The sequence below is a fragment of the Aedes albopictus genome, chromosome 2 (genome assembly GCF_035046485.1).
Source record: "Aedes albopictus strain Foshan chromosome 2, AalbF5, whole genome shotgun sequence".
NCBI lineage: Eukaryota > Metazoa > Arthropoda > Insecta > Diptera > Culicidae > Aedes > Aedes albopictus.
The window spans coordinates 181,633,478-181,660,294 of record NC_085137.1 but is presented as its reverse complement, the minus strand read 5'-3'; the positions used below and the strand labels follow the sequence as shown (position 1 = coordinate 181,660,294).

Here is a 26,817-nt window from a genome sequence, read left to right as displayed (position 1 = left end):
ATAAGAGAATTCACCATGAATAGCATGTAATCATATGTTGATGTACCGTGACATATATATTTTTACAAAGATAATGATTTCTGATAGCTAAATTCACTGTGTTTTTCACTCAGTACTCCACAAACACATTTTTATATGTAGAATTTAGTAAAAATCAATGTTTTGAAATAAAAAATTTATCTGATATATTCCACAAGGCTTCTCTCATCATGTTCATACTCCTAAGATCTCAATCTGTGATTATTTTTTAAGATTTGAGGTGTTTTTCAGGGCATTATCAAAGTTACCCCAAAATGAAAATCGGATTCTCGCTTAATGGAAAACTAAAAGTAACCCAAAATATTTCAGATTATCGAATCTCTCAATTGCAATTGATAACTGATACCCCAGTACTTGTTTTAAAAATATAAAACTAGGAGAAATACTGTTACATGGAAAAATATTAAGAAAATTCGCTGAAAAACTATCAAAGTTACCCCATTTTACGGTACCATCTTTTCCAATTGATGATAATCAGATGATAATAATTTTAGTTATCATTAATTTTGGTCTATCGCGATAACATAAAAATACTAAACGATAACAAAATATGTTATCAGTTTCCAAACGCACATTTCAAAGCTTTCCCAAAACTGAGGGTCTGGTGGACCTCGAATCTAAAAATAATCACTCGATCAAGGTTCGAAACCCACTGGGCGCAATAGTTGAAACATGAGTTTTAATTATAAGAAACTTTTTTCAGCTGCCAACTATGTCGGTAAAGTAGATTTTTACTATTTTGGTCGATAAAATAGTTCTGAACGATAACTAAATGATAACAAAACCTGTTATCAATCAGCTGTATTTTTTCATGTTTTAATGAGTTTTAATTATAAGAAACTTTTTTCAGCTGCCAACTATGTCGGTAAAGTAGATTTTTACTATTTTGGTCGATAACTGCTAAGGTTAAAGAAAACAAAAACACTGCTGTCGGGAGACCTTACGGGTCACCTCAGCATATTAAATGAATTTGCCATAAATCCCACATTAGGAATTTGTAGTGACTGGATGGAAACGATAGTCAATTATGACTTACCTTACAATGTGTTCATTCCTTCCCGCCAGGAGTGGGAAGGAGATGGACCCAGCGTTTCAACAGGCTCTATAAATTTCTTCACAGATGGTTCGAAAATGAATAATCTGACAGGCTCCGGAATCTATGGCCCTAGAACAAAAATCTCTGTCCACTTAGGAGAGTGGCCCACAGTATTTCAGGCGGAAATATATGCAATATTAGAATGCGTGTTATTATGCCTGAGAAGAAAGTATAGATTTGCAAAAATATGTATTTTCTCTGACAGCCAAGCGGCACTTAAGTCGCTTAATAACTACACTTGTAACTCAAAGCTAGTGTGGGAATGCATTCTGGCTTTGAAAAACTTATCCATACGCAATCGAGTCTACCTATATTGGATCCCAGGACATACGGATCTAGAGGGAAACGAGATTGCTGATGAGCTAGCCAGGAATCGATCTAATGAAAGGTTCATTGACCCTGAGCCCTTCTGCGGGATCTCAGACTGCTCTGTAAAAATGGAACTGAACAAATATATGATCAGTCAAATCACATCAAACTGGAATGCACTTCCCCATACGAGCCAATCCAAAATGCTCGCAACGATAAACCCCAAGAAAACCCATCAACTATTAGGTCTCAACAAAAGGGATCTCAACATCTACACCGGTCTAATAACTGGACACTGCCCCTGCAGATATCATCCACAAAAGATCGGAGCAATCCAAACCTCAAATTGCCGCTTCTGTAACGAGGAGAGGGAAACATCAGAACACATCCTCTGCTATTGCAGTGCACTCACCCAACGTAGGTTCAAAGTTCTCAGCAAGCCCTTTTTAGGGCCTGCTGACATATGGATATTATCCTCCAAGGACGTGGTTGGCTTTATAAAGCTAGTCTCGCCAGAATGGGGGAGTCACATACTGTAACTCAGGATCTCTATTCATCAATAATAGATGGTCTTGAGTTCAGACGATACTAAGGTATCTCAGTGACAAACATGTTACTGAGATAACTTGCGTACCTCACAGCAAAAGGTTATATCACACCTGTTCTAAAATCTGGACGCAGTGATCTTCACCCGACAAACGAGAGAGAGAGAGAGAGAGAGAGAGAGAGAGAGAGAGAGAGAGAGAGAGAACTTTGAACTTGTTTTAGGTGAAACTTTTGCAAAAATATTTGCATGTAAACTTAACCCAAAGTTGTCAAATTTTCTAAAAAATGAATTGGGTCGACCAAATTCTATGATGAGAGCGGTAATATGACCTATTTTCATTAGCTTTTAACTGCTGTTTGCCGAACTTGGCTAAAAAATCTAGGAAAGAAAATTATTAAGTAAATTAACTCTTGGTGTCATCGACCAAAAGTTTGGGGTCACCCCTCAATATGATGTAGGGTGACAATGGGTATTATCGGCAGGTTTGTTCTCTTCGTCAAGAAGGGTTTTTGTCAGCCAAATTGCCTGAAACTTGACCATATAATTCAGCTTAGTTGGGAAAGATTTGAGACCAACTCTGAGTTCAATAGGTTTCAAAAAAAAAAAAACCCCAAAGACGAAGAGAACAAAATGGCCGAGAATAGGTAATCTCCCCTATCAGCCAAAAGTTTTGGGCCACTTTCGTAAAACACGGAAAAAGGATTTGGTAATATCTTTGTCGTTTATCATTTATGATCAATCATTATCAATTTTAAATATTTTTGGCTCATTTCAAAGATAATAAACTAAATTCACGTTTGATGTCTTTAATTTAACGTAGGGTATTGGTTCTTTTATTAAGCATGTGGTTCCCATTTTCATCCTACGAAAAACAAAGAATTGAAGCGCTGTTTGTTTTGATTCTTAATTTTGTATTTTTTGTTAGAAGTGAGCACCCATGAACAAACAAAGAACGGAATCAATCGGTGCCGTAATCGCTTGTTTTCGAATAGGATGAATATGGGAGCGTGAGATTACTGATGGCACACATACCCTATTTAACAATTTCTATGTATAAAAATGTTATGTAAAGTTAACACATTTCACCACATTTAAAAAAATGAGGCAATTTTACGTTAAGTTTTAGTATGTAAATTTTAACATATATGTGTGGTTCAATGTCTATGTCCAATGTCCATTTAGGCGGATACAAATTTCATTTTGACTTTATGTCTCTCCTTCCCCTCCACAAATTTTTGGCGAAATATGGCATTTTGAAGTGGCACACAAAAAAACATTTATCAAAATATCGGGTCTTGCTAAATTCCTGTTCAGATTAAATGCTTTATTATTTTTACCCCCCCCTCGACCAGCCAAAAAGTGATGGGACAAATGTGAAATAAATAATTGAAACGGCCTTATTATGTTTCAAACAAGCCAAGAATTCATATTGAATGAAAAATGACAAAGATATCAACAAATCACTTTTCCATATTTTACGATATTTAGTGACTACAAACTTTTGGTCGATGACACCAAGAGTTGATTTATTTAATAACTTTTTTCCTAGATTGTTTAGCCATGTTCGGCAAACAGCAGTTAAAAGCTTTTAACTTATATAAAATAGTTCATATTACCGCTCTCATAAAAAAATTGGTCAACCCAATTCCAGCCGTAAGTTTATATTATTTTTTTAGACAATTAGGCCATTTTGGGTTAAGTTTACATACATTTTTTTTATCAAAGTTTCACTCAAATCTTGTCCAAAGTTAAGTTACATTGACTTATTATCTTTTGAATGAAACCTAGGGTTTTGAAATCGGACGCAAATTGGCGTAGATATGGGCTTAAAAAATGACATGTTTTTAAGGGGGGTGACTTCAAACTTCGGGAGTGTACAGTGATAGACATTCGTTTAGCCGAGGCTAAAAAATTTAAAAAAAAATGTCAGGAAACTCATACAAAAGATGTTATGATAAAACTTTTTTATCGTAGTGATAGTATATCTAGTACTGTTTTATAAAAATGTGGTACATCATACTTACATATACACTGAAACAAAAACGAGGGTAAAAACCCTTTTAATGTCATTTTTTGCCTAGACATTCGTTTAGCCGAATTGAATATTTTTTAGAATTCCATAATAAAAAACTAACAAATTTCGAAAAATATCCAATAAAGTCATTTTGTATGGTGACCTGCATTATAGATCGACTTGTAAATCATGAATTAGGTAGTTTTTGGAAGTGTTGCCATATTAATTTTGCATGCATCTCATATAAATATGTCATATTATTGTAAATGTTTGCAAATTGAGATTTGATGTAGTTATTTTTATCGGAAGTGTTTCAAAAGAATGCAATGAAAGTTTCATGATCAAAGCAAGTTGAAAATTTACGAAAAACAATGTTTTTAACAGAAAAATATAACGCAAACCATCAAAATATCACGTATTTAAGTATTGTTTTGATGAAATATTATGGTTTCACTAGCATAAATCACAGCGTTTACTACTATTACGTCTTCTAATAGCTCCCAATACCTTCCAGACTGTATTCTGGCTGAAATAACATACATTGGACGGCTCATATTTCGAGAAATGGCACTGAAAGTATTCAAATTTCTAGCATGAATTACTTGTTTCATAATTTAGACTTTCTTTTCAAATAAATCATAATAAAAATGAATGTGGTTCACAACTAAGACTCATTTATAATATATTTCTCCAGATTGAATGAAACAAGCCAATTGTTTGACCATATCTTGCATTTTTTTATGAGCATCCACTTTTAAATAAACAGTGTACAACAATTCTGACACTACATGCAGTTCTTCCACTTAGTAGTCTTCTAACTCATTTATTGATGCTAGTATCAAACAGGTATACTCCACAGGCATTAGGGCACATCTTTATTTCAATGCAGAACTATTTATTTTAGCTTTTATCACTCCCATTTTAAAGTTTAAACAACGAAAAACTAGTATACTTAATTTTTTCATGACATTTTATGTAATAATTTGAACATTTCTAACAATAATTCTGTGCCATATTTTCAAAACTACTAATCTAGCTTACGTTTGAGTGTTTACAGAAATCATTTTTCTTAATTAAATTTGTTTATCGTCGCTTCTCCTTATCGAGACATATTTTTATAACATTTCTCTGAATTTCACAAATAAATAAACTTTTAAGGTCAATTATCTTGCTAACACGACATAAACTAAATGCCTTGGAGTATATCCTCGAAATATATTCACGAAATTGCAAAAAAACTATTGAAAACCAATTTTTCATTTACCTCGGCTAAACGAATGTCTTGGCAAAAAATGACATTTGAAGTGTTTTTACCCTCGTTTTTGTTTCAGTGTATATGTAAGTGTGATGTATCACATTTTTATAAAACAGTACTAGATATACTATCACTACGATAAAAAAGTTTTATCATAAAATCTTTTGTATGGGTTTCCTGACACTTTTTTTGGTCTCGGCTAAACGAATGTCTATCACTGTATTACCAATGCAAAACCCATTTGATGCAATGCAATGCCTAATACAATATTCGTCCTTTTTCTTCTCTTTTCAGGTTACATGCTAACACGTGTTGAGGGAAAAATTGGATCACCTGAGAAACCTTTGTCCGATCTGGGGCTGATTTCGTACCGATCCTACTGGAAGGATGTACTACTGGCGTACCTGTGTTCCCGGGCCGGCACCACGCTCAGCATCAAGGATATATCACAGGTGAGGTTTTTGTTCTTGTGAATGTTGTACTATATTTTCGTCCCGTGAAATAATTGTTATTGGGTTTTTTAACTAGTTCCTTTATTGAAGGCTCAATCGCGTTTAAAGCTTTACGGAGCCGACATTCTTTTTGTTATGTTTACATACAAATCAACAACTTGTAGTGATTAGTTCTGAATGGGGGCCAATGTACTCGTGGCAACTCGAGATTAAGAAGTGACATTTTTCAAGGATGGGCAAGGTGAGAATTGGGCTTGTTCTTCCGGATGGCCAGGACTTGCTTGTGAAAACAAAGAAGATAAAACAGAGAAAAAAAAACTGTGGAAGAAACACAAGCGAGGTGAACTTTTATACCAGAAACTCGTGAATGGCGTGCATATAGCGGAGATAGCGGGTTCCCAACACATCCCTTAGGGTAACGGTTGAATTTTGGACCCCTAGAGGACATTGGTTTGAATTTAATTCAAAATCAAACTGATTCAGAGGGTATTTACACATAATGATGATGTTAGTATGTTCGTAAAAGTCTCCACTGTCCGTTAAAAATACCCACAAGGTCATTTCTGGCTGAAAATTTGATGAAAATAACTGATTTTTGGAGCTTCAGTTTTCACTGTTTTGGACACCCCAATATATTTTGGACCCTCTTCAGAATATGTTTTGGACACCCGGTGTTTAAACTCGTTTGAAACTATTTTGGAAGAATTTGTCGCTTGAATATGCTTGATCACATCCTAATTACTTGATTGACAAAGGCTGATTAGACGAACTTTGCGAATTTAATACGCTAGAATGATAAACGTTTTTGTTTACATCTACAAGTTTCCTCAGCACCGCAATCTCTTTTTGTAAACATGATGCGACACTCGCACGGATGACGAGATTGGCAAAAAATAATTTCAAGGCAAATATGGATATTTCCAGTGAGGTAATGATTGCTTCCCGTGCAGAGCGATCTTATTTAGCGAATGGTTCTAAAAATTTCCGTCATTTCATCATTAAACCTGTGTAAGTTGTGATAATAGGACACAGGGGGTCCAAAATATATGGGGACCCAAATTATATTTTTGTTTTTCTCTGTTCGGAACATAAACCACTGCGACCAATATTTGATCTATTGTGGTATATCCCGTGCCATTTGTATAGTGCATGTCGTATTACTTTATCACCATTGAGAAGTTATAAAGTGTTCGGTTTTATTACAGTAGTCATTTTCAACTTGATCGCAAGGGAGGATTCTGATTGATAGGTTCCGCTTTGAACACGCTCCTTTTTCAGTCAAAATCGGATCCCCTAACGATAAAGTCAAGAAATGATACCGATGTTGACCATGCATCGGAACCCTAGTCCTTACTGTTTCAAACTAGTGAACACCGAATAAAAGATTAGGAATACTAATCCATTTGTCCCTGTTTCAAGGTCTATCTCGGCCACACCTAAAACCGAGACCTATCACTTTCAACAAGGTGTAAAATGTAATAAGGACCTAAGTGTTTCCTTTGATTACTAAGTTATGCTGTTCCATTAGTTGGAAGCAGTTAGGACTAGGGTTCGGTTTGGTAGATCTTTCACCGCAACGCAACCCAAAAAGGCGATCTGCCCACGCTACGGGCTCCGTTAAAGATCGAGCATATTTTAAACCCCCTCAACCATTCATCCCTCAGCATGGGTCGCCTGACACCTTGGATTGGGGTTACCTGTTTGGTGGACTCTTACCACCGGAACAGGTGGTCCGTAGTGCTATTCTAAGCCGGCAGCTACACGGGCAAATTATATTGGTTACCCTACAGTATGCGGCAGGAAAAAATGCGAAACTGTTTTTCAACTTCAAACCTCGTTTTCGTACATTTGACGTTAACCAATCTATGTTTCAACGTTCCATGATCTCTAATAGGCTAGTTTTCTGAAAAGTTAATTGAAAATTTTCCCATTTTGGTCACTAACCTTTACAGAGCGGCGCCTGAAGCTGAAGACTATCAGAATTTTCAAACCGCAGAAAAGTACACAGGTCGCTAAATTTCGTATAGGATAAAACAAAATGTTAAATTTTCTCTGCAGTATCATCAAATATATGTACTTATTTCATCTAATATGTGAAACTACATGGCTCTGGATCAGTGTGGTCTGGTTGTTCATCGAATTTAAGCTAATTTTGTTACTGTTATGGTCATTTTGTTTAATGACCATTGGGCGCGCAGTTTATTGATACCCGCTTATTAGGCTTACATTATCACATGTTAAACATCAAATATGTTCATTTTTATTTTTCAGTGCTAGGATACAGAAATTGACTGATACACTGTCATGAAAAAATAGTCATATATATCCCATATTTAGCGTGTAATAGTGCCTTGAACTTTTCGCATTTTTTCCTGCCGCACCCTGTACTGGAACAAAGGGTTGTCTACCTCGGGCATTAAGGGTATCCACTAATAGTGCTCTGGAGGCATGTGCAAATGCAAATGTGCGCCTACCGAGTAATGGTTGGACAAAAGTCTTGACATCACACATATGAAGTCTCGACCTACGTCTGGGGAAACTTCCTGAGAAATCACAGTTGTTTTTCTAGCGGAATCTGAAAATCCTTTAAAAATGCCATCAAAAAGCACTGGATAAGTTCATATTGGAGTTGAACAGTTGATATTGGAGCTTTTTTGGAGCGATCCCAGCAATCGAATCTCTTTGAGGAATCCTACAGAAATCTCTAGAGAAACCACAGGGAACTTTTCACTGCGGTACATGAAATGATGTACATGCACTCTTGCGTCACATACTGGATTTTTTTATTTATTTATTTATCAATGACACTTTACACTAAAAAGTGCATTCGTGTCAGGTCACATACTGGAAAGATTTCTTACTTATAATCACACCAACAGAGAACTTTTGACGTTTGGCTAGTTTCAGATGTAAACTTTTAAAAAACTTTTAGAAATGTATAAAACTAGCTGTACCCGGCAAACTTTGTCTTGCCTACTGCGTTTTTTGACATTTCAAGTCCCAAGCCAAGTCCAAGTCCCCGGTCAAAATGTAAGGAAAATCGATTTTCAAAAACTTTCAATTTTTCAATATTTTTCGGTTCATAAACCTTCCTTGGGTGAAAACTAACAAAACAAAACAAAGACGACCAAAATCGGACCTTCCGTTTGAAAGTTATGCGCGGTCCCACGTATGCCACTGCATTTTTATATATATAGATAGATTTAATGATAAAAAAAAAAATATATAAGAAAGGTTGAAAACCACTGTTGAGTGAATAACATGATCTGTAGGGCAATTTTCTTTCCAAAATATACATTTAAAACGACATTTGGAAGAAAACAACTTGTTTCGATGTAACGTAACTTCGATAACGAAAATAAAAATGCAGTTACGTTATATCGAGGTATGACTGTGCATCGAAGTTGATCTGCTATTCCATGAATAGCTTGTTCCATGGATAGATCATATCCAAGAAAGGAACTGTCATTGGTGAAGTGTACACAAGGAGGATTATAACCTGGGGGGCTTATATCAGATGACATGTAGAAAAGATAGATTCTCATGAATATTGACTGATTGTTCAGACTGAGCATTTCTTCGAAGTTTTCTATTGCAAGTGTGTTGTATTCAAAAAGACATAGGGTCTTGTACCATTTGGGCAGGTGTACCTATTTTGGGCACTTGCCGCTATAACTAAGTCAGTTTCAAACCGATTGATTTGAAACTTTGTATACACACTCAAAACAGATTTGCGGGCTCGGCAAAAACGCGCACAGCCGTCTGCTCAGTAAAACTATCAGCTGATATCCCAGCAAAAAGTGACATTTGTTAGCTGACTCTCAGCAAAACGATTGCCGAAGCTCAGCAATGAACTGTCAAAATTGCTGAGATCTCAGCAAAATTGTTGTTTGCTGATTACTCGGCTGTGCAAATCTCGGCAAAAGAATGGAAAAATGCTGAGATCCCGGCAATCTGAATTAAGTGTGTAGAGTTAGGCACGTACAGTATCTAACCCTGAACAAAAATTCAAATCAATCGGTTTGATATTGGCTTAGTTACAGCGGCAAGTGCCCAACATAGGTACACCTGCCCAAATGGTACAATACCCTATCTCAAAAACTAAAAAAACATACATATGATTTTCTGATATGTTACGCCAAATTTCCTGAATATTCTGATAAAAATATAAATTTTTAGTTTTTTTAAACCTTGATGTTTAGGGCAACCCTATCTGAAAATTGTTCACCCTAATGCGAAATAACAAAATACAGGACGTCACTTTTCGCTTTCCCTGCCGAACAATACACCGCGATTAAGATCCCCGTTGCAACTGCCCCAAACACGCGTCACTTTGCGCTTTTTCCGCCGAACAATGCAACGCGATCGAGATCCCGATCGCAACTCGGCAGTGGCGAATGTTAAAAGCTTCCAATAGCTTGGTAGCTAAATGGCGGCCGATAGTTGCACCAAGATCGACATAGGTTCACGGTTCAAGAAGGCGAGGGCTGCCTTTGCAAGTTTTAGTAATGTATGGAAAACAATCAGATTAGACGCTGTCCATAAGCTACGTAGACTTTTTTCAGCCATCCCAGACCCTTTTTTTTCCTCCTTTGTTTTTTTCCTTTTTGTTGGGGAAATTAAGCCACTGCGTCCAATAGGCTGAACTTTTGTGGCATGTCCCGTTTTGATATTCGCATCTAGCCAGCTAATTACCATGTGTCAAGTAATCAGCTACTGCCACGACGCGTCGTCTCCCAGTCAGGTGCAATGGAATTGATAAACTCCAAGAGCTTCCCAGGTTTTGCAGACCAGATCTCACTGGGTTGCCAGCAACCACTAATTAGAAATCTTTGCCTGCGCGTGTATAAAGCACCACAACTACAAAGCAGATGTTCCGAGGTTTCACGTTCCGTATTACAGAAACAACAGATATCACTCTGAATATGGCCAATATTTTTCAAGTGATACCTGCTCGGGCAGTGTCCAGTTACTAGGCCAGTGTATGTACATAGAGCTCTCTTGTTGAGCTCTAAGAGCTTTTTGGTTTTATAAGCATTTGGTGTTATAAATCGTTTTGACTGATTGCAATTTTTGACATCCATCCAATTGGATATCACCCTCTGCTCAGCCCAGCGTTTCAGATCCATTTTAATTGTATGGTTTGATATACCACAGAATGGTTCTGGGCCAGCAAACTGTAAATTGGAACCACTTTTAGCAAGCTCGTCTGCCATTTCATTCCCTTCAATGCCACAGTGACCTGGAACCCAGTATAAGTTTACTGAATTCCCTTGACACAGCCTGCGCAGTGAAAGAATGCATTCCCAGACAAGCTTTGAAGTACATTTGTAAGCGCACAATGCTTTTAGTGCAGCTTGACTATCTGAGAAAATACAAATATTTGCATATCTGTATTTTCTCTCAAGGCAGATAATTGCGCATTTCAAAATAGCAAGAATCTCTGTTTGAAACACCGTAGGATAGTGTCCCATCGCCACTGAAATTTGTATTCCAGGGCCGTAGATTCCTGCTCCCGTTTTTATTCAAACTTTTGAGCCATCTGTATAGAATTTGATTGATCCTTGACGAACAGTGGGACCTCCGACTTCCCAATCTGCACGAGTGCAACTTATAAGGAACATCATGGTTCTCCACAGGTTTCATCCAGTCTTAAATCATTTTCATTACTGGCCTATTTTGGAAGTATGGTGAAATGCTCAGGTGACCTACAAGATCACCTGGCATATACTTTTCAACTCGTTCAAGTCTCAGCAATTCCTTTTCTGCTTCTAATTGCACGTACTCGTGCAAAGGTAGCAGATTGAGAATCGCATCTAAAGCTTTTGATGGTGTGCTTCGCATCGCTCCTGTAACAGCAATGGACGCAAGACGTTGAATTTTTACAAGCTTTGATTGCGTGGTAACCTCTTTTGTTTTTGGCCACCAGACAAACGAAGCATAAGTCACTTTTGGGCGGATTATGGCAGTATAAATCCACATTATCATTTTTGGTTTCAAGCCCCACTTCCTGCCAATAGTTTTGGAGTATAACCAGAACGCACTTGTTGCCTTACCGATCACGGACTCAATTTGAGCATTCCAGTTCAGTTTAGCATCCAGTATCAAACCTAAGTATTTGACTCGATCACTAGGATGAATTTGTATCCCTCCAAGCCGAAAAGCTTTTAGGTTGATCTTCCTTCTCCTAGTGAAAGGGACAATTACGACTTTTGACGGGTTGATGCTAAGGCCCTCCTTAATACACCATGAATGTGTATAGTTTAGAGCCCTTTGCATTCTTTCCGAAACAGTTTCGTCATACTTTCCTCTCACTATTATGACTATATCGTCTGCAAAGCCCACAACTTCGAAACCTTTTTCCTTCAAGCTTCTTAGAAGATCGTCTACAACCAAGGACCACATTAGTGGTGAGAGGACTCCTCCTTGAGGGCAACCTTTCGTTGCCCTTACTGTTATAGAAGAACTTCCCAGCTCAAAGATGATTTCTCTTTTTGCAAGCACAGTATAAATCCAATGTATGATACATTGCACAGTGGGAAAAATCGACCCAAAAAACGGATCTTTTAACGCCGCTGGTTTCGGTACGTGAAATTGACCATTTCTGACGTAAAAAAGTACGAGAAATCGATTGGCGCCAAATTCATTCACCGCACGGCACGGGAAGTGGTCCATTTTGCCCCATTTTGCCTTTTTTCATACGAATAGAGAATCAAAATGTACTTTCAAACAACCAACACGACTGTAGATTGTTGAAAATAGCTGTCGGTGTAATTAAAGGTTAATATCAATCACAAGAATGCCTGAAAGATCTTTGTAAATGCTTATTTTGCCCCATATGCCCCAACAACTGCTTTGAATTCACACTTTTACCTAATTATGAATGGCTTTTTCCTATTTATGATTTGAAGTTGATTTGTTTGGCATTAACAAAAAGTGCTAGATCTATTATCATCACAATCATCTTCGGGAGTTGTCCAATTTGCCCCATTTTGCCCTATTATTATAGAAAAACTATATTTAAAATGTATTTATAAGAAAGAGATACTGCTATGGAACGTTGAAATTAGTTTTAGGTTCAATTTGAAGCTAACAGTTATCAACGCAGATATGAAAGATCTTTTCCCTATTTTACCCTATATGCCCCTAAACCTGCTAGATATTAACATATTTTGTATGGTTTTGATGAATCGCTGGTAGCAAAACATGAAGCCATTGATCATTTTTGATATATACAAATGCGGTTTATCGATTAATACCAGAATCATTCTCGGATTGGTATGAATAGCTGTCCATTTTACCCCAATTTGCCCTGAGTTGTCATGTAATGAATCAATTAATTGCCCTTATTCGCATTGGTACTGAAACCAATGTTATCAAAAAGACATAAATAAAGACTATATTGGTTGTAGGTCATTTCCCAGAAACCCATTCCCCAGAATGCTGATCCCCAGAACCCCATTTCCCAGAATGGGACAATCCCCAGAATCCCATTCCCCAGAATGGGACATTCCCCAGAAAGCCATTCCCCAGAATGGGACATTCCCCAGAATATCTTTGAAATGTTTTCTCAATAATTTGTATCACATTTATATAGATTTTTAAACTATTTTAGTTTTATTTTATTGTATAATTTATTATATAAAACGCATTGTAATGATCAAATTTGTATTGAAGAGTTCTACTTGCTGCTCAAAATCGAAGCAATGCCTTGAATACTGTCTTGGATGCTTAAACCTTCATCAGCCCTGCGTTGAATGATTCGCTTCAACTTTTCATTTTTGTTCAGCAGAGCCTTATTAATCCGCTTCACACAATGCTCTCCTTGCAGAAACCTCATGTACTCCGATGACGTAGATTGTTCTTCTTCCTGAAATGCCTTGAGTACCGCATAGAACTTTTGGTCTCCTCCACCCTTGAACAGCGAATTAAACTTGTTATGGAAACCTTCTATCGCATTTGTTGTTCGTGGCAAATCGGATAAGGTATTCTGGCGCACCGACCACAATTTTGGAGGGAACCGCGGTGGAACTTTTTGCTTTCCCTTGCCTGTTCCCAAAACATAGTTCCTTTCCAAATACTTGAAGAAAGGCTGCATGGACTTAGGCGATGATTTTTGGACAAGCTTGAAGCCTTTCGGTACGTCTTTAGGTTCTAAAAACGCCAACGCTTCAGCTTGACGAAAAGCTCTTTGCACGTTGATATTCCTGCAATATTCTCCTCTCAGCCGTAAATCCTGAATTTTCTTCCACCAATTCTTACTGAGATGAAAGAAACAACCTTTCTTCTCTGACTTGGGAAAGACTGCTTCAATCGCTTTGATTTCAGCCAATTCGAAATCAGTTAGTATGATTGGTGGATTCAGGTCAATACCGTTGTCTTTCGCAATGTTCTTCAAGAAACGCAGCGCTTTCTTGTAGACTTTTCTGCCTTTCGATGGAAGCAAAATATGCACGAATGGTACAAATTTTGGAGCCGACCCACCACCAATAGAACCGTGAATGGTAAATATTTGTCTGAACCCTTTGGGCGCCGATGAAAATGTTCCATCAACAATTACTACCCTAGCTTTGCTTAACCGCACTAGGTTGTTCAGCGTGCTGAAGATCATTAATCGGCCTTCCTCTAGTTCCACATTCTTCAACAAAAACTGTTTTCCGTCATTCGTCATTGTAAACTGCTCATCAATGCAGTCATAGTCATCGGGGTCATGTGGAAGCTTTGCAGTCTTGCGTTTCCGTTGGATCATTTTGCGCTGAGCTGGCTTAGACGAAGTAGCCTGTACCTATACAAAAACAATCGTATCAAAAGCATGTTTGTTTTGAAATTGCACGCAATGCAGACTCTAGGTTGCATGAAATAAACTTTAGGCAAATGGTATTCTATCACAAATTATGTTGCACTCACATCTGTAGAAAACTGTGCCGCTGTTGTTCGAATAATTTTCTCTGGTTTCTCAGTTCCTTCGCTAGCTTTCCTTTTTAACTTAGCTCTGTATTTTGCAGTCTCGATGGCCAGTGGATCAGGCATGTGACTATGCTCCGTGCAGCTCAATAGAGTTTGAGTCCCGTGGGTCACGGCTGTCCTTGCTCGACCAGGGCATTTTTCGGCAGTCCCTTGTTCCCTCCGCAATGAGCATTGCCAGTACCACGTTTCTGGAGTCTATTTTTTTTTTTTCAAACAGAAAGTAAATCATAATTACAACAGAAAATTACGTTTCGATAAATGAATTACTTACCACTTTATCTTTATGGTAGATGAAGCCATCATGTAATAATTTAAACGATCGACCATCTTTTATAATGGTGAAATTTTCACCATTGTACTCGTACGCATTGTTGAGAGCAAAAAAACCTTCAGCCATGATGGACGCTCGGTAGTACAATGAGGTACAACAGTTTAAATCATGGCTTTTAACTCTACCAATACATTGATGCGTATCTATATTTGAGTATCACAAAAGCAATAGTTCTATTATGTCTTCCAGTAGTCGGGATGTACCTATTATTTCGACCAACTCATTAAAAAACATCGCTTGCTGTACACAGTAGCACACAGTCTGAAGGTTTATATGAGTGGAAGCCAAAATTCAAAACGACAGTTTAGGATTTAGAATTTAGTTTTAGAAATTTAGGATCACTTTTTATTTTCATAAAAAAGGTAACTTCAAATGACAAACAATAAATAATCAATTAGTCATAGCTGCTATAACAATTATTTATTTCAATTCTCGGAAATAAATAAACGAAGAATTGATTATTTCGTTGACTTTCAATGGCACTTAAAAAATACTCAATTATTTATGGCAGGTGTATATATGACAATTACACGTAATGCACTCATATGATATTCGGCCTTCTTTTAACATAAGTTGTCCTCCGGGTAATAAGCCGGATGACCATTAGGCCAAATGCTTATAATACTGTTATAATAATTATTGAGTTAGAATCTTCTGATATTTTATCCATCAATTTATCCTTCTTTAAGCACTGTTTAGGAAGAATACACTGGTAAAATAGTTTTCGGCGCAGAAACTGTTGATATTCAAACCATGAATTTTCCCTTCTTTGAAATATAGGCTGTTCTTTCTAGTTTTACTGCTTAAATAGTTTTAACGCTGATAATGCTAATATTCAAACCATGAATTCACCCTTCTTTTAAATATAGGCTGTTCTTACTAGTTTTACTGTAAATATATTTATTGGCGCTGAAACTGCTGCCCATGTAAGCTTTTATTACCTTAGAAACTATTATCGCGTCTAAGCCTAGTAGAAGTACCTAGTAGCTAATTATTAGAAATCTAAAAACCCGTTCTGTTTCCTGTTCCATAACTGCAGACTTGAAACTCATCGTGCTGACCTTTCGGCCTGAGTGCCCTTGGCAAAATGATCCAACATCGTTTCCTAAAGTCATCCCTTGATACTGCTAACCTGCTATGTGCTATTTTATTTACATAGGAGAATTATCCTTCTTCTTATCATATTTATATTTTACTAGCTGTCCCGGCAAACTCTGTCTTGCCAATCTTGTGGTGGTTTGACAGCTTTTGAGCTAATTTAAGCACCACACTCTAGATTGGTTTGATTTCGATCATGTTTCTGCCCAGTTCTTAAAAATCAGTACTTTATCAATTTTCTAACTTTTCTAGTTGATTTTCGTAACTTTTTGTACATAAAAACACAGCCACCACGAATACGAATCGAACCATGCAAGACTCATGCTGATCGGTCCACCCGTTCTTGAGTTTTGTTGCCTCAAAGGAACTTCAAACTCATTTTTATATATATAGATATGGTGGATTCGAAACGTGCATTTTCATAAAAATTTCATACTCTGAGGGCATGTTTTCATATTGTTATTGTTAGGCTGAAATCTTCATTCCAGAGGCTACTGGAAAATTTATCTAGCAAAAGGAAAGCGTGATACAATGATTTCCGAGGCTTTATACAAAAAAAAATACGTAGAGCGTAGGGGTTCAAACGTGATTGAGTTTTGAGCGGCATAAGTTGCGTTCAATCACATTTCTTTGGACTTGATATTGTTTTTTTTTATTTTTTTTTTCTGGGGAATGTCCCATTCTGGGGAATGGTTTTCTGGGGATTGTCCCATTCTGGGGATTGGTTTTCTGGGGAGCGTCCCATTCTGGGGAATGGTCGTCTGGGGAATGTCATTCTGGGGAATGGGTTTCTGGGGAATGACATACAATCGTCCATAACTGGTACAGGGTTCCTATCATTGGCACACGCCGTAATAAATACTAAAAGTAGTTTTGGCTCCGTTTTTATATTTTACCTGTAAAGTATGAAAACTAATCAATCATTTGACTTATTGTTTACATTCGTTGGTCTTCTTCTTATTTTTGTAAAAATGGTTTTTCTTAGGTGGTGCGATAACTGGTACAGGCACCCTATATAAATAAACTTCATGCAAAAATGTGGAACTCTACTAGTTAACGTACTGCTGAAACAGTCATTCCGAGGTGCGTCCAATAAAATGGCTGACTTTTTCATCTGAAATTTGCCTTCTTCAATCAACAGGCTATTCTTTTAGGATACCGTCAAGGCGCCATTCACCGTGTGCCTTCGAATATTTTTTCATTAAACCATTTCCATTTGAAAGTTATCTCATTCAACGATTTTTAATTTTCCTGGATGGAAGGGTGATTGACACCACGCTAAAGTGTTCTGGTCTTCCGCTGGAGTTCGGCTAAATCACCTTGAGCTTTAAAAACAAACAATTCACCAGAATTTCCATGGAACTTTTGATTCACATATTTTTCTGGGGAATGTCCCATTCTGGGGAATAATTTTCTGGGGAATGTCCCATTCTGGGGAATGGATTTCTGGGGATTGGGTCATTCTGGGAAATTTCATTCTGGGGAATGTCGTTCTGGGGAATGGGTTTCTGGGGAATGACATACAATCCTGTTTGCACCCTCCCGTGAATGATTCTAAAGCTAATCGATAAACCGTATTTGTATATATGACTTCATGTATTGCAACCAGTGACGACATTACAAACAATACAAAAAATGTTATTAACCAGCAGTTTTTGGGGCATGTAGGGTAAAATAGGGAAATGATCTTTCACATACGCGCATGATTACTGTTAGCTTCCAATTGCAACTAAAATTAATTTCAATGTTCCATAGCAGTATCTGTTTCTTAAAAATGCTTTTAAAATCTAATTTTTCTATGAAGATAGGACAATATGGGGCAAATTGGACAACTTCTGAAGTTGAATCTGGTGATAATAGATCAAGTGCTTTTTGTTTATGTAAAAAAATCAACTTCAAATCTGCAACATTAAAAATCCATTCATAGTTATGTAAAATTCACAATTTCCAGCAGTTGTTGGGGCATATGGGGCAAAATAAACATTTGAAAGGATCTTTTATTTATTTTTATGATTGCTATTAACCTCTAATTATACCTGCAGTTATTTTCAACGATCTACAGTCGTGTTGGTTGTTTGAAAGAACATTTTAATTCTCTTTTTGTATGAAAAAAGGAAAATGGGGCAAAATGGACCACTTCCCGTGCCGTGCGGCGAATGAATTTGGCACCAATCGATTTCTCGTACTTGTTTACGTCAGAAATGGTCAACTTCACGTACCGAAACCAGCGGCGTTAAAAGATCCGTTTTTTGGGTCGATTTTTCCCACTGTGCATTGGTCGAAGTTTTTGTTCTCCATGGCACGCTTCATAGATGAATAGGTGAATAGGAGGCATTATCAAATGCTCCTTCTATGTCTAAAAAGGCGCATAGAGCTATTCTGCCGCCACTCGCATAAAAGTCCCATCTTTGCTGGGTTTCCTATTCATATGGGACTGTTTTGCGAGTGGGGGCAGTATTTCTTTTGCTGAAAACGTTTTTTCCACCTTTGTTACTAGCGAATGAAGTGCCGTAACCGTTGACTTACCAGATTGATAAGCAAACTGGAAGTCAGATAGGGGATGCTCTTTTATGTAAGAAGAATTGATAAAATCCTTCAAAACCTTTTCCATAGTCTTCAACAAAACTGAAGAAAGACTAATTGGCCTGTATGTTTTGGGATGCGTCTTGTCTCGCTTCCCCTTTTTTGGTATAAAGATAACTTTTACAAGTCTCCATTTTGATGGAACGTAATTCAATCTTAAACTAGCCTTGAATATCTCAATTAGTGGTGGAACCAACACCGCTTCTCCATTTTGAATCAGTGCTGGAAATATTCCATCAACTCCTGCAGATTTAAAAGGCTGAAATGATCTAATTGCATTTTCCACTCTGGCCTTCGTGAAGATTTCAACAGCTAAATCTGAGGCGGTGTTTATTGTACTAGTTGACTCCGATGAGTTTATACTTGGACATCCTTCACCTTCCAGAGATATAGTATCATTGGAATCCACACTTAAAACCGAACCTGGAAAATGGGTTTCCATCATTAAATCCATAGTTTCACGAGGAGTTTTGGTAAAAGCTCCATCGTTGCGCTTCAGGTTTCCCAATTCATTTGAATGATCTTTTGCAAGCGTTTTCTGTAGTCTTGCAACTACAGGAGTGCTGTTTATGTTTTCACATGTCAGCATCCAAGATTTTCTTTTCGATTTTCGTATTTCGTTGTTGTAATCAGTCAGGGCTTTCCTGTACTGAGTCCAATCTCCCGTTTGTTTCGCTCTATTGAACATTTTACGAGGCGATTTCTAAGGCGATCCAGTTTTAAGTTCCACCATGGCACGTCTCTAGTAGAAGACGATTGTATGGTGGGACAACTTCCGTTAAAGGAATTGATGATACTTTCATTTACCCTTTGAGAAAATGATTCTAACTTTTGGGTTGAATCAATAGTTTCTCCCATTATAAATGAATGCGTATTCAACAATTCTACATATTGATCCCAGTTTGTCCTCCTGGGATTTCTAAATGCGGTTCTAGAATAATCTCCACCACTCCAATTGAAGATTATGTGTTTATGATCAGATAGAGAAATCTCATCTGACACGTGCCAGTTTGTGATCTTGTCAAAGATTGCAGCATTGCACAGTGTTAGATCCAAGACCTCTTGTCTGATTACATTTGAGAAAGTAGGTTTATCATCATTATTGCAAATGTCTATATTGTTGGAAGACAGATACTCTAATAGTGACTCACCTCGACTGTTAATACCCGTACTACCCCAAACCGTGTGATGTGCATTGGCGTCACAGCCAGTGATAAACGATTTGTTGTTTTCTTTACAGAATTGGACAAATGATGCGATCTCAGGAGGAGGTGCCTCAGGAACATCACCAGGAAAGTAAGCTGAAGCCACAACGATCTCAGTTTTACCCCTAGTGGTTGGTACCTCTACCATGATCGCAACAATGTCCTTTCTGATAAACTCTGTAATAGGATAGCATTTTAACGTTTTGCGTACTAAGACAGCGGTAAAAGACCCCTTTCCCCTGCCCCCTCGTAGACTTTTTTCCATACAAAATTTTCAAAATGTGTATGGAGCGTAGACTTTGGCCAGACAGAAGAGTCTACGTAGTTTATGGACAGGCTCTAAGTCGACGCACCAAAATCTGAATTTTCTACTCGAACTTGAAATCAGTGCTGTTGTACGCCAGTGAAACTTGGTGTGTTCCAGTGGAGAACACTTAACGGCTGCAGGTCTTCATCAATAGATGCCTGCGGTATATAGTTCATCCATGGTGGTCTTACGATTGGATGTCGATGTTATCAAAAGCCGATAGCGACAAAAAAACGGGAGCGAAAGTGGAGGTGGGTCGGCACCACTCTACGCAGGGGTGGGAACGAAATCTGCAAACAGGCGTTACATTGGACCCAGCAGGACATCCCAGCAGAGGCAGACCCAGAGGCTCATGGTGGCGCAGCCTCAACAAGGAAACAAAAAAGTCGACAGAAATTTGACCAGGCCACATGTCAAAGCGATGGCTGGCAATCGCCCAGGATGGAGATCTTTCAATTCGGCACTCTGCATCACCATGGGTGCTCAGGACTGAAAGTATGTAGGAAACTGATAATGATAACATGCTTTGTTATCTAATCATTTAGTGTTTTTTGTTATCTCGATATTATTGATACGTGAGAGCGGTAGCGGAAGACGACTTCTTTGGTTTATGGTTTATTACAGAATAAATTAAATAATTATACAATGTGACAAGTGTATTAACATCAGGTTGCAAAATGGTAACTTGGATTTCGTTCAGCAATTGAAGATGAACCACAGATTTGCGTCCTATATGCCCAGCTGATGGTTCCACCATTGAACATCCCCTAGTAGGTGGAAACATCTGATGAATAGCATATTCAGTTATTATTGATTGAATTACTGAAGAGCAACAACTGATATTAGGGGGATTCACGTAAGCGTAAACTGAATAAACTGATTAAACGTCGCGATCACCAAGGCAATCTTTGATTATTTCATTCGCAAAATAATGAAATATTTCAAATAAGCAGAAAATCATGGCTTACGCAGCAATTTAATCTATTTAGTGAATACCCTTAATGGTTTGATTGATATAAGAGGTAAAAGATCAGAAATAATAGCAAAATCTAATATGGTGAACTACTCAATAATAGCTCGTTAAGATATTACAAGATCAAATCAATAGCAGACAAGATTTGTCACTTTTTTCTAGGAAAAAAAATGGTCAGCATCCAGCATCGAACCTACGGCCTTAGGATTCACAGGCGGTGATGCTTACCACTCAACTGTGGTTCGCTGTTGTAAATTACATAGGAACAAGAGCATGCGGTTCTTCGTTTCCACAGCTCAGAATGGGGCACATGGCATTTCACTAACATTGAGCCATCTCTATGGGTGTATGTGTTCCATTTCGTGCAGAAGAGCTTAACTTGTTCTTATGAAGAAGTTCTCAGCTATTTCCAGAAGAACAAAAACTGATATCGTATCACTTTGAGCTATTCGTGCGATATTCATTAGATTTTTGAATAACTCATCAAAATCACATCGAGCCATGACAGCAAAAAATGTTCGATTTGAGATATGATTTAGATATTCTCGTCTACCCGGGTCATAACGAATTCTTTGCTTTCGGTCCAGTCAACGCAACCACGGTTAAAAAAAACCTTTCCTTTCCTTCCAACTTTCACAACACAGTGTCAATCTATCATAATATAACGCCTAGAAGTTATGCAACCAAGCGAACTGTGCCGCTTATCCCAGTTTTTTTTGGCGCTGAAACTCCTGATATTCAAATTATAAATTTTTCCTTCTTTTAAACATAGGCTATTGTTTCTTGGGTCATTGTTAAAATAGTTATGGGCCTGTCCATTAACTACGTAGACTCAAAGGGAGGAGCGGGGTTGTAGGACAAAACGCCGAAGGTCGAAAGGTCGACGGTCAAAAGTTCGACGGTGAAAAGGTCCACGATCAAAAGGTCGAGTGGTCAAAAGGTCGAGTGGTCATAAGGTCGAGTGGTCAAAAGGTCGAAATTAAAAAATAAGTAGGACAAAAGGTCGAAAGGACAAGTGGTCAAAAGGTCGAAAGGTCGAATGAAAAAACCAACGACAACATTTCCCGTCCGTAGCGGGAATCTATCCTTTAATATGGGCTTTGTGTAATAGATTAACTGGTACTAGTTTATTGTAGAACATATATCACCCTTTTGAACAACGGCAGTTCTTTGGAGTAACATATTTAGGGCTATAGGCGTGGTTATCATTACTGTTTCCTATGTATTTTTACCTTCTTGGCTGTCTTTCTAGTAATGCTTTTTGACAATTTTTTGCGTACTTACAAATAATATTTTTTTAAAATAGCTCGTTCTTTCGAGCTATCACAGCAATTATTGTTAATTTGCCTTTAGATATTTCCAAAGAGTTCTCCCTCAAAGATCTATTAAAATGCCATTGTCCGTGGCGTAGTGCTCTGACCTTCTTCTGATCATATGCTGAGCATATGGAAACTTGGATATCGGCTAACGGCAACTCATAATGGACCCCCAATCGGAAACAAGAGCAAGAGCCACACATCAACATCCTCGTGTTCATCGTGTTTTTTTTATATTTCAACCTTACGACCTTTTGACCCACCGACCTTCTGACCCACCGACCTTTCGACCTTTTGTCCTAGTTATATTTCCATTTCGACCATTCGACCTTTTGACTACTTGTATTTTCGACCTTTTGTCCTTGTAATTTGTCATATAACCGTGGAGCGGGGTTTCTGGCCAAAGTCTACGGTCCATACACATCTCGAATATTTTGTATGCTTAAAAGTCTACTAGGGGATAGCGGGGGTCTGAGATGGCCGAAATTGAGTCTGCGTAGCTTATGGACAGCGCCTATTGGCAATAATTGTTTAAAAAAGTAAATAAAAAACAGATCCGTTTCAAGCTCCATAACTGGTAAATTGCAATTCGTTCTGATGACCAGGGATGGTATGCTCCTCAGTGTGAGTGCAAGTGTGGGCGGTTTTAATATGAAAATGAGCTACACTGTGCACATTTCCAGTGCGGAATGCCATCCCTGGATGACCTTATGACTTCCAGCATGATGACCCTGCGTCGAATTTCTGGTGATGTATTCATTTTCGAACGTAATTTCACTCGATTACATCGTTTTCCAACAATTATCACGCTCACCATGCACACCCTGGTTGGCACCGGAAAGTATCAACAAACCCATTCCAGCAGATACCTAGAAGCAGTATCATATTTATTCTCTACCAACTAACTCGGTGAAATAGCCGAGAGATTAGGGATATGCCTCACAATCAACGGATCAGTGTACGAATCCATGCCAGTATTTTATTTATATATGATTCATCTATAGATCTGGTTCTAGCGATTGCTAGACCCACTTTCAAATTCCGGCGGCTAATTTGTTGCATGAAAATGATGTAGTTGTTTACATCACTTTTACGACGCGACTGATGTGCAGCGAAAATGATGTGATATCACAAGATTTTTTTTTGCTGTGTATGCTAGTGCAAGCATTCCAAAAACATTTCAAATTTTATTTTCATTAATAACTTTACTAGACTAAATCGGTGATTCTCAGTGTGTGAAGAACAGTCCTGCAAAATATCAGTGTCAGTGCCTGTTTTTCAGCCGAAAATGAATGACTGCGGCGGTCGTTTTCAGTTCCTCGATGTGAGAACTGACAGAGTCCGAGAGCTACATTCGTGAGCAACCCAACAAGGTCAATTCCCAATCATCGATCCACACACTACTCATGCTGACAGTGAGTGAGTGAGAGTTGTGAGAGTGAGTGCCCTATACGCTACCACGGGTGAAAACACTAAAATACAGAAAATTGAATGGAAATTTAGTCATGTCAGCTCTCGCTTTCAGCACGCTGCGTGCGAATGTGAGTATCTATTTCATTTCGCTCCCGTGTTGCTGATCGGAAAGCAACATTGACAGGAAAAACAAAACGGAGAAAATGAAAAAAGGCAAAATATCGCTATCATAAAGGCCTGTCGAAAAATTGCAGCACTGGTGAAGAATACGGTACTGCAAGCGAAAAACAAGCAACAAAGATGGCGCGGCAACAACGCTTTGCTTTTTCGTTAGCAGATTATGACAAAGATCGCTCCCGAGTTTGTTCACAACAAAACTGATAGGAATTTTTGTCTCGCATTCTTCACGTCGTGATTTTCGTATTGTTTTACAACTGAAACTCGACTTTGAGGTATTATTTATTTGTTTATTTATTTTCAACTTTATATTTTGTAAGAGGGAAAAGCCCCTTTGAGTGATTTCCAAATTTACATGTTGAAATCGTTCTCAAAAAGGCATAAAACCTCTTAATCTTTTCAAAATACATTATAAACAAATTTTAAAACTAAATAAAGGCTCCTCCGGAAATAATCCATAACCGAGCCGATATCTTGATAAGAACTTGATAGGGAGGGTTCATGATCCGAGGTACTCTGTATGGCGACCGAATTTTGAATGCTGAAAATATAAGAGTAAAAAAAAAACAGCAGTATCAAATATTATAAGAAATATCTTGTAAATATGCATAGAGAAGCTTCATTATTGGCAAACATTTAGTGCCAAGAATATTTCGTGTGGATTCAGGTAAGGAGTAGTTTAAACTAATGATACTATCAATAAATTTTTGTCTAGGTAAGTTATAGCGTTTACAATAAAGACTGCCCCAGAAAGTATGGACGCACCTAATCTTCAGTTGTCTGAGCCTGATCGATGGTTCTTGTTTCGGGCTTCGTTTTGACTGTTTCTGCTTACTATAGGATCATAAATTCAAATGTTCTTTGCCACGATGAACATTGGAATTCGGAATGGGAACTTTTGTGGTCATACCTCGTTTTGTGTAAGTTAGATGTTTTTTTATTGTGCTCAAATACCTTCATTATTTGTTGATCTAAAGGAGAGTTAAATAGATCTTTATTTTTTTACCAAATTTTTTCCTATGCTAAAACGTGTTATCCCCACCATGTTCTCTGATTGCTGCTTGCATGGTTTTCTAACTTACACCCACCATATTTTGCTCATTTCCTAAATGACCTTTCAAGCTCTGGACATCGTTTGTGCACATTTTTTCGATGATGTTCCGCTGAAAGTTCATGTATTCTGAAACTAACTGTTGGAATCACAAAAATCACTATACAAATGCTGAGAAAACAGGTTGACCAACAGGATGTAGCTTTCAAAAAGAACTAGCCATCAATAGTTTTGAAATGCCAGTATTTTCTTACTGCGTCCATACTTTCTGGACCGGTCTTTAGAAAACAATATGATCAATGTCTTGGTATGATTCACCACAATCACATAAATTTGATTCTTCAATGTTAATTCGATATAGATGGCTATTACAAATGTAATGTTTTGAAATAAGTCTTGAAAATGTACAAATAAAATTTCTCCCAACATTCAAATTTTTAAACCATGGATTATTATTTACCAACGGATATATCGAATGACACCACCGCCCTTTCTCACTTGAATTCCAATCGACTTTGAGGTATGCAAGAGTCTTATTTAGTCCAATTGCTTATGAATCCGGTGATGGGAATCGAAAATTTCCACAAAAAAAAAAACCCGGAATATCGGTACACGCACGGCAAGCGATGTTTGTTTTATTACCATCGTCGCATGATATGCGTTTGTTGCGGAGCGCCTTTGTTGCCAACATACACCGCTTAGGACAAAGCGTTTGTTATTCGGCGTGGTACGTTTCTGCGTACCCTGGTGATTCTAGAAGCCGATTGGGCCAAATTTAACCTAAAAAATGGCGAGGCCTCTACTGGTTTTCGAGATAATCGATAAAATGACCTATTTTAGTTTTTTTTTTGGGTTTGGGTAAGTTTTTGTTATTCCGTTCTGTACTGGGCTGTACGGTGACCACTGTTCCAGTAGGATGCTGTTGCTCGTCAGATATTTTTTGAGTTTTGGGCTGGATTTTCCACCGCCAACAGCTCGAATAATCTTCAGCTGGAACCAATTGGTTCTTGATCAAGTTCACGTAGGTACTGCTGGACTATTTCGAACACTTTCAACTTGCAGTGCAGAAGATACATCACTATATTGCCCACTAGCACCATTATGAAATAAGGGGTCCGTGGTCTGGTAATTCTCAGAGACGGTGGAGGGTGAATGGGTTATGGACAATGGAAGTGAAGTACTTCCCTTGCTTACATAACACTCAAGATACCCGACCAGCACCAGTTCTCGTATGCGTCTTCGGCATGGGCTGCAGATGGGTCGTCCTTACACCTCCCTGTCATTGGCGAGCTTCTTTTGATCACCTTACCTGCCATAGCACTAAGAAAGGCAAAGATCCAGCGCTCTTGCAAATTACGGTTTACCACTGGTTCCAGTGAGGGCTCAATTGCCGTTACTGGCGAAGGATCTGGCAATCTCTTCTATTGTTTCGGCTAGGATGATGTGGCACAATTGGGGCATCGTTTGTTGTGCAGATGACATACACATCAGCCGGCTTCCATTCGGTCAAGAAGGCTTGAAGATCTTCTTGGATCAGCACTGACTCCAACCAGAATAGTTGGATAGTCGGAATCCTCAAGTTTCTGCAATGACGACTTCGCTCATCCTTAGAAAACACGTTTAAGAAGTTCTTGTTTGTGGAGTTCCCGCTTCCCAGAAGTTTGCTGATGTCAATAGCCTATTA

The 26,817-nt window shown here is 38.1% G+C and overlaps 1 protein-coding gene across 1 annotated transcript in view; it reads left to right on the top strand.

The window, feature by feature from the left end:
• Nucleotides 1-5,535: 5,535 nt before the first annotated feature.
• LOC109419544 (histone acetyltransferase KAT7) overlaps nt 5,536-26,817 on the top strand; it is a 127,334-nt gene continuing 106,052 nt past the window's right edge. The window contains exon 1 of the mRNA XM_029859362.2: nt 5,536-5,712. Coding sequence (XP_029715222.1) covers nt 5,560-5,712 — 153 coding nt within the window. The 5' untranslated portion in view covers nt 5,536-5,559. The remainder of the gene's footprint in view (nt 5,713-26,817) is intronic.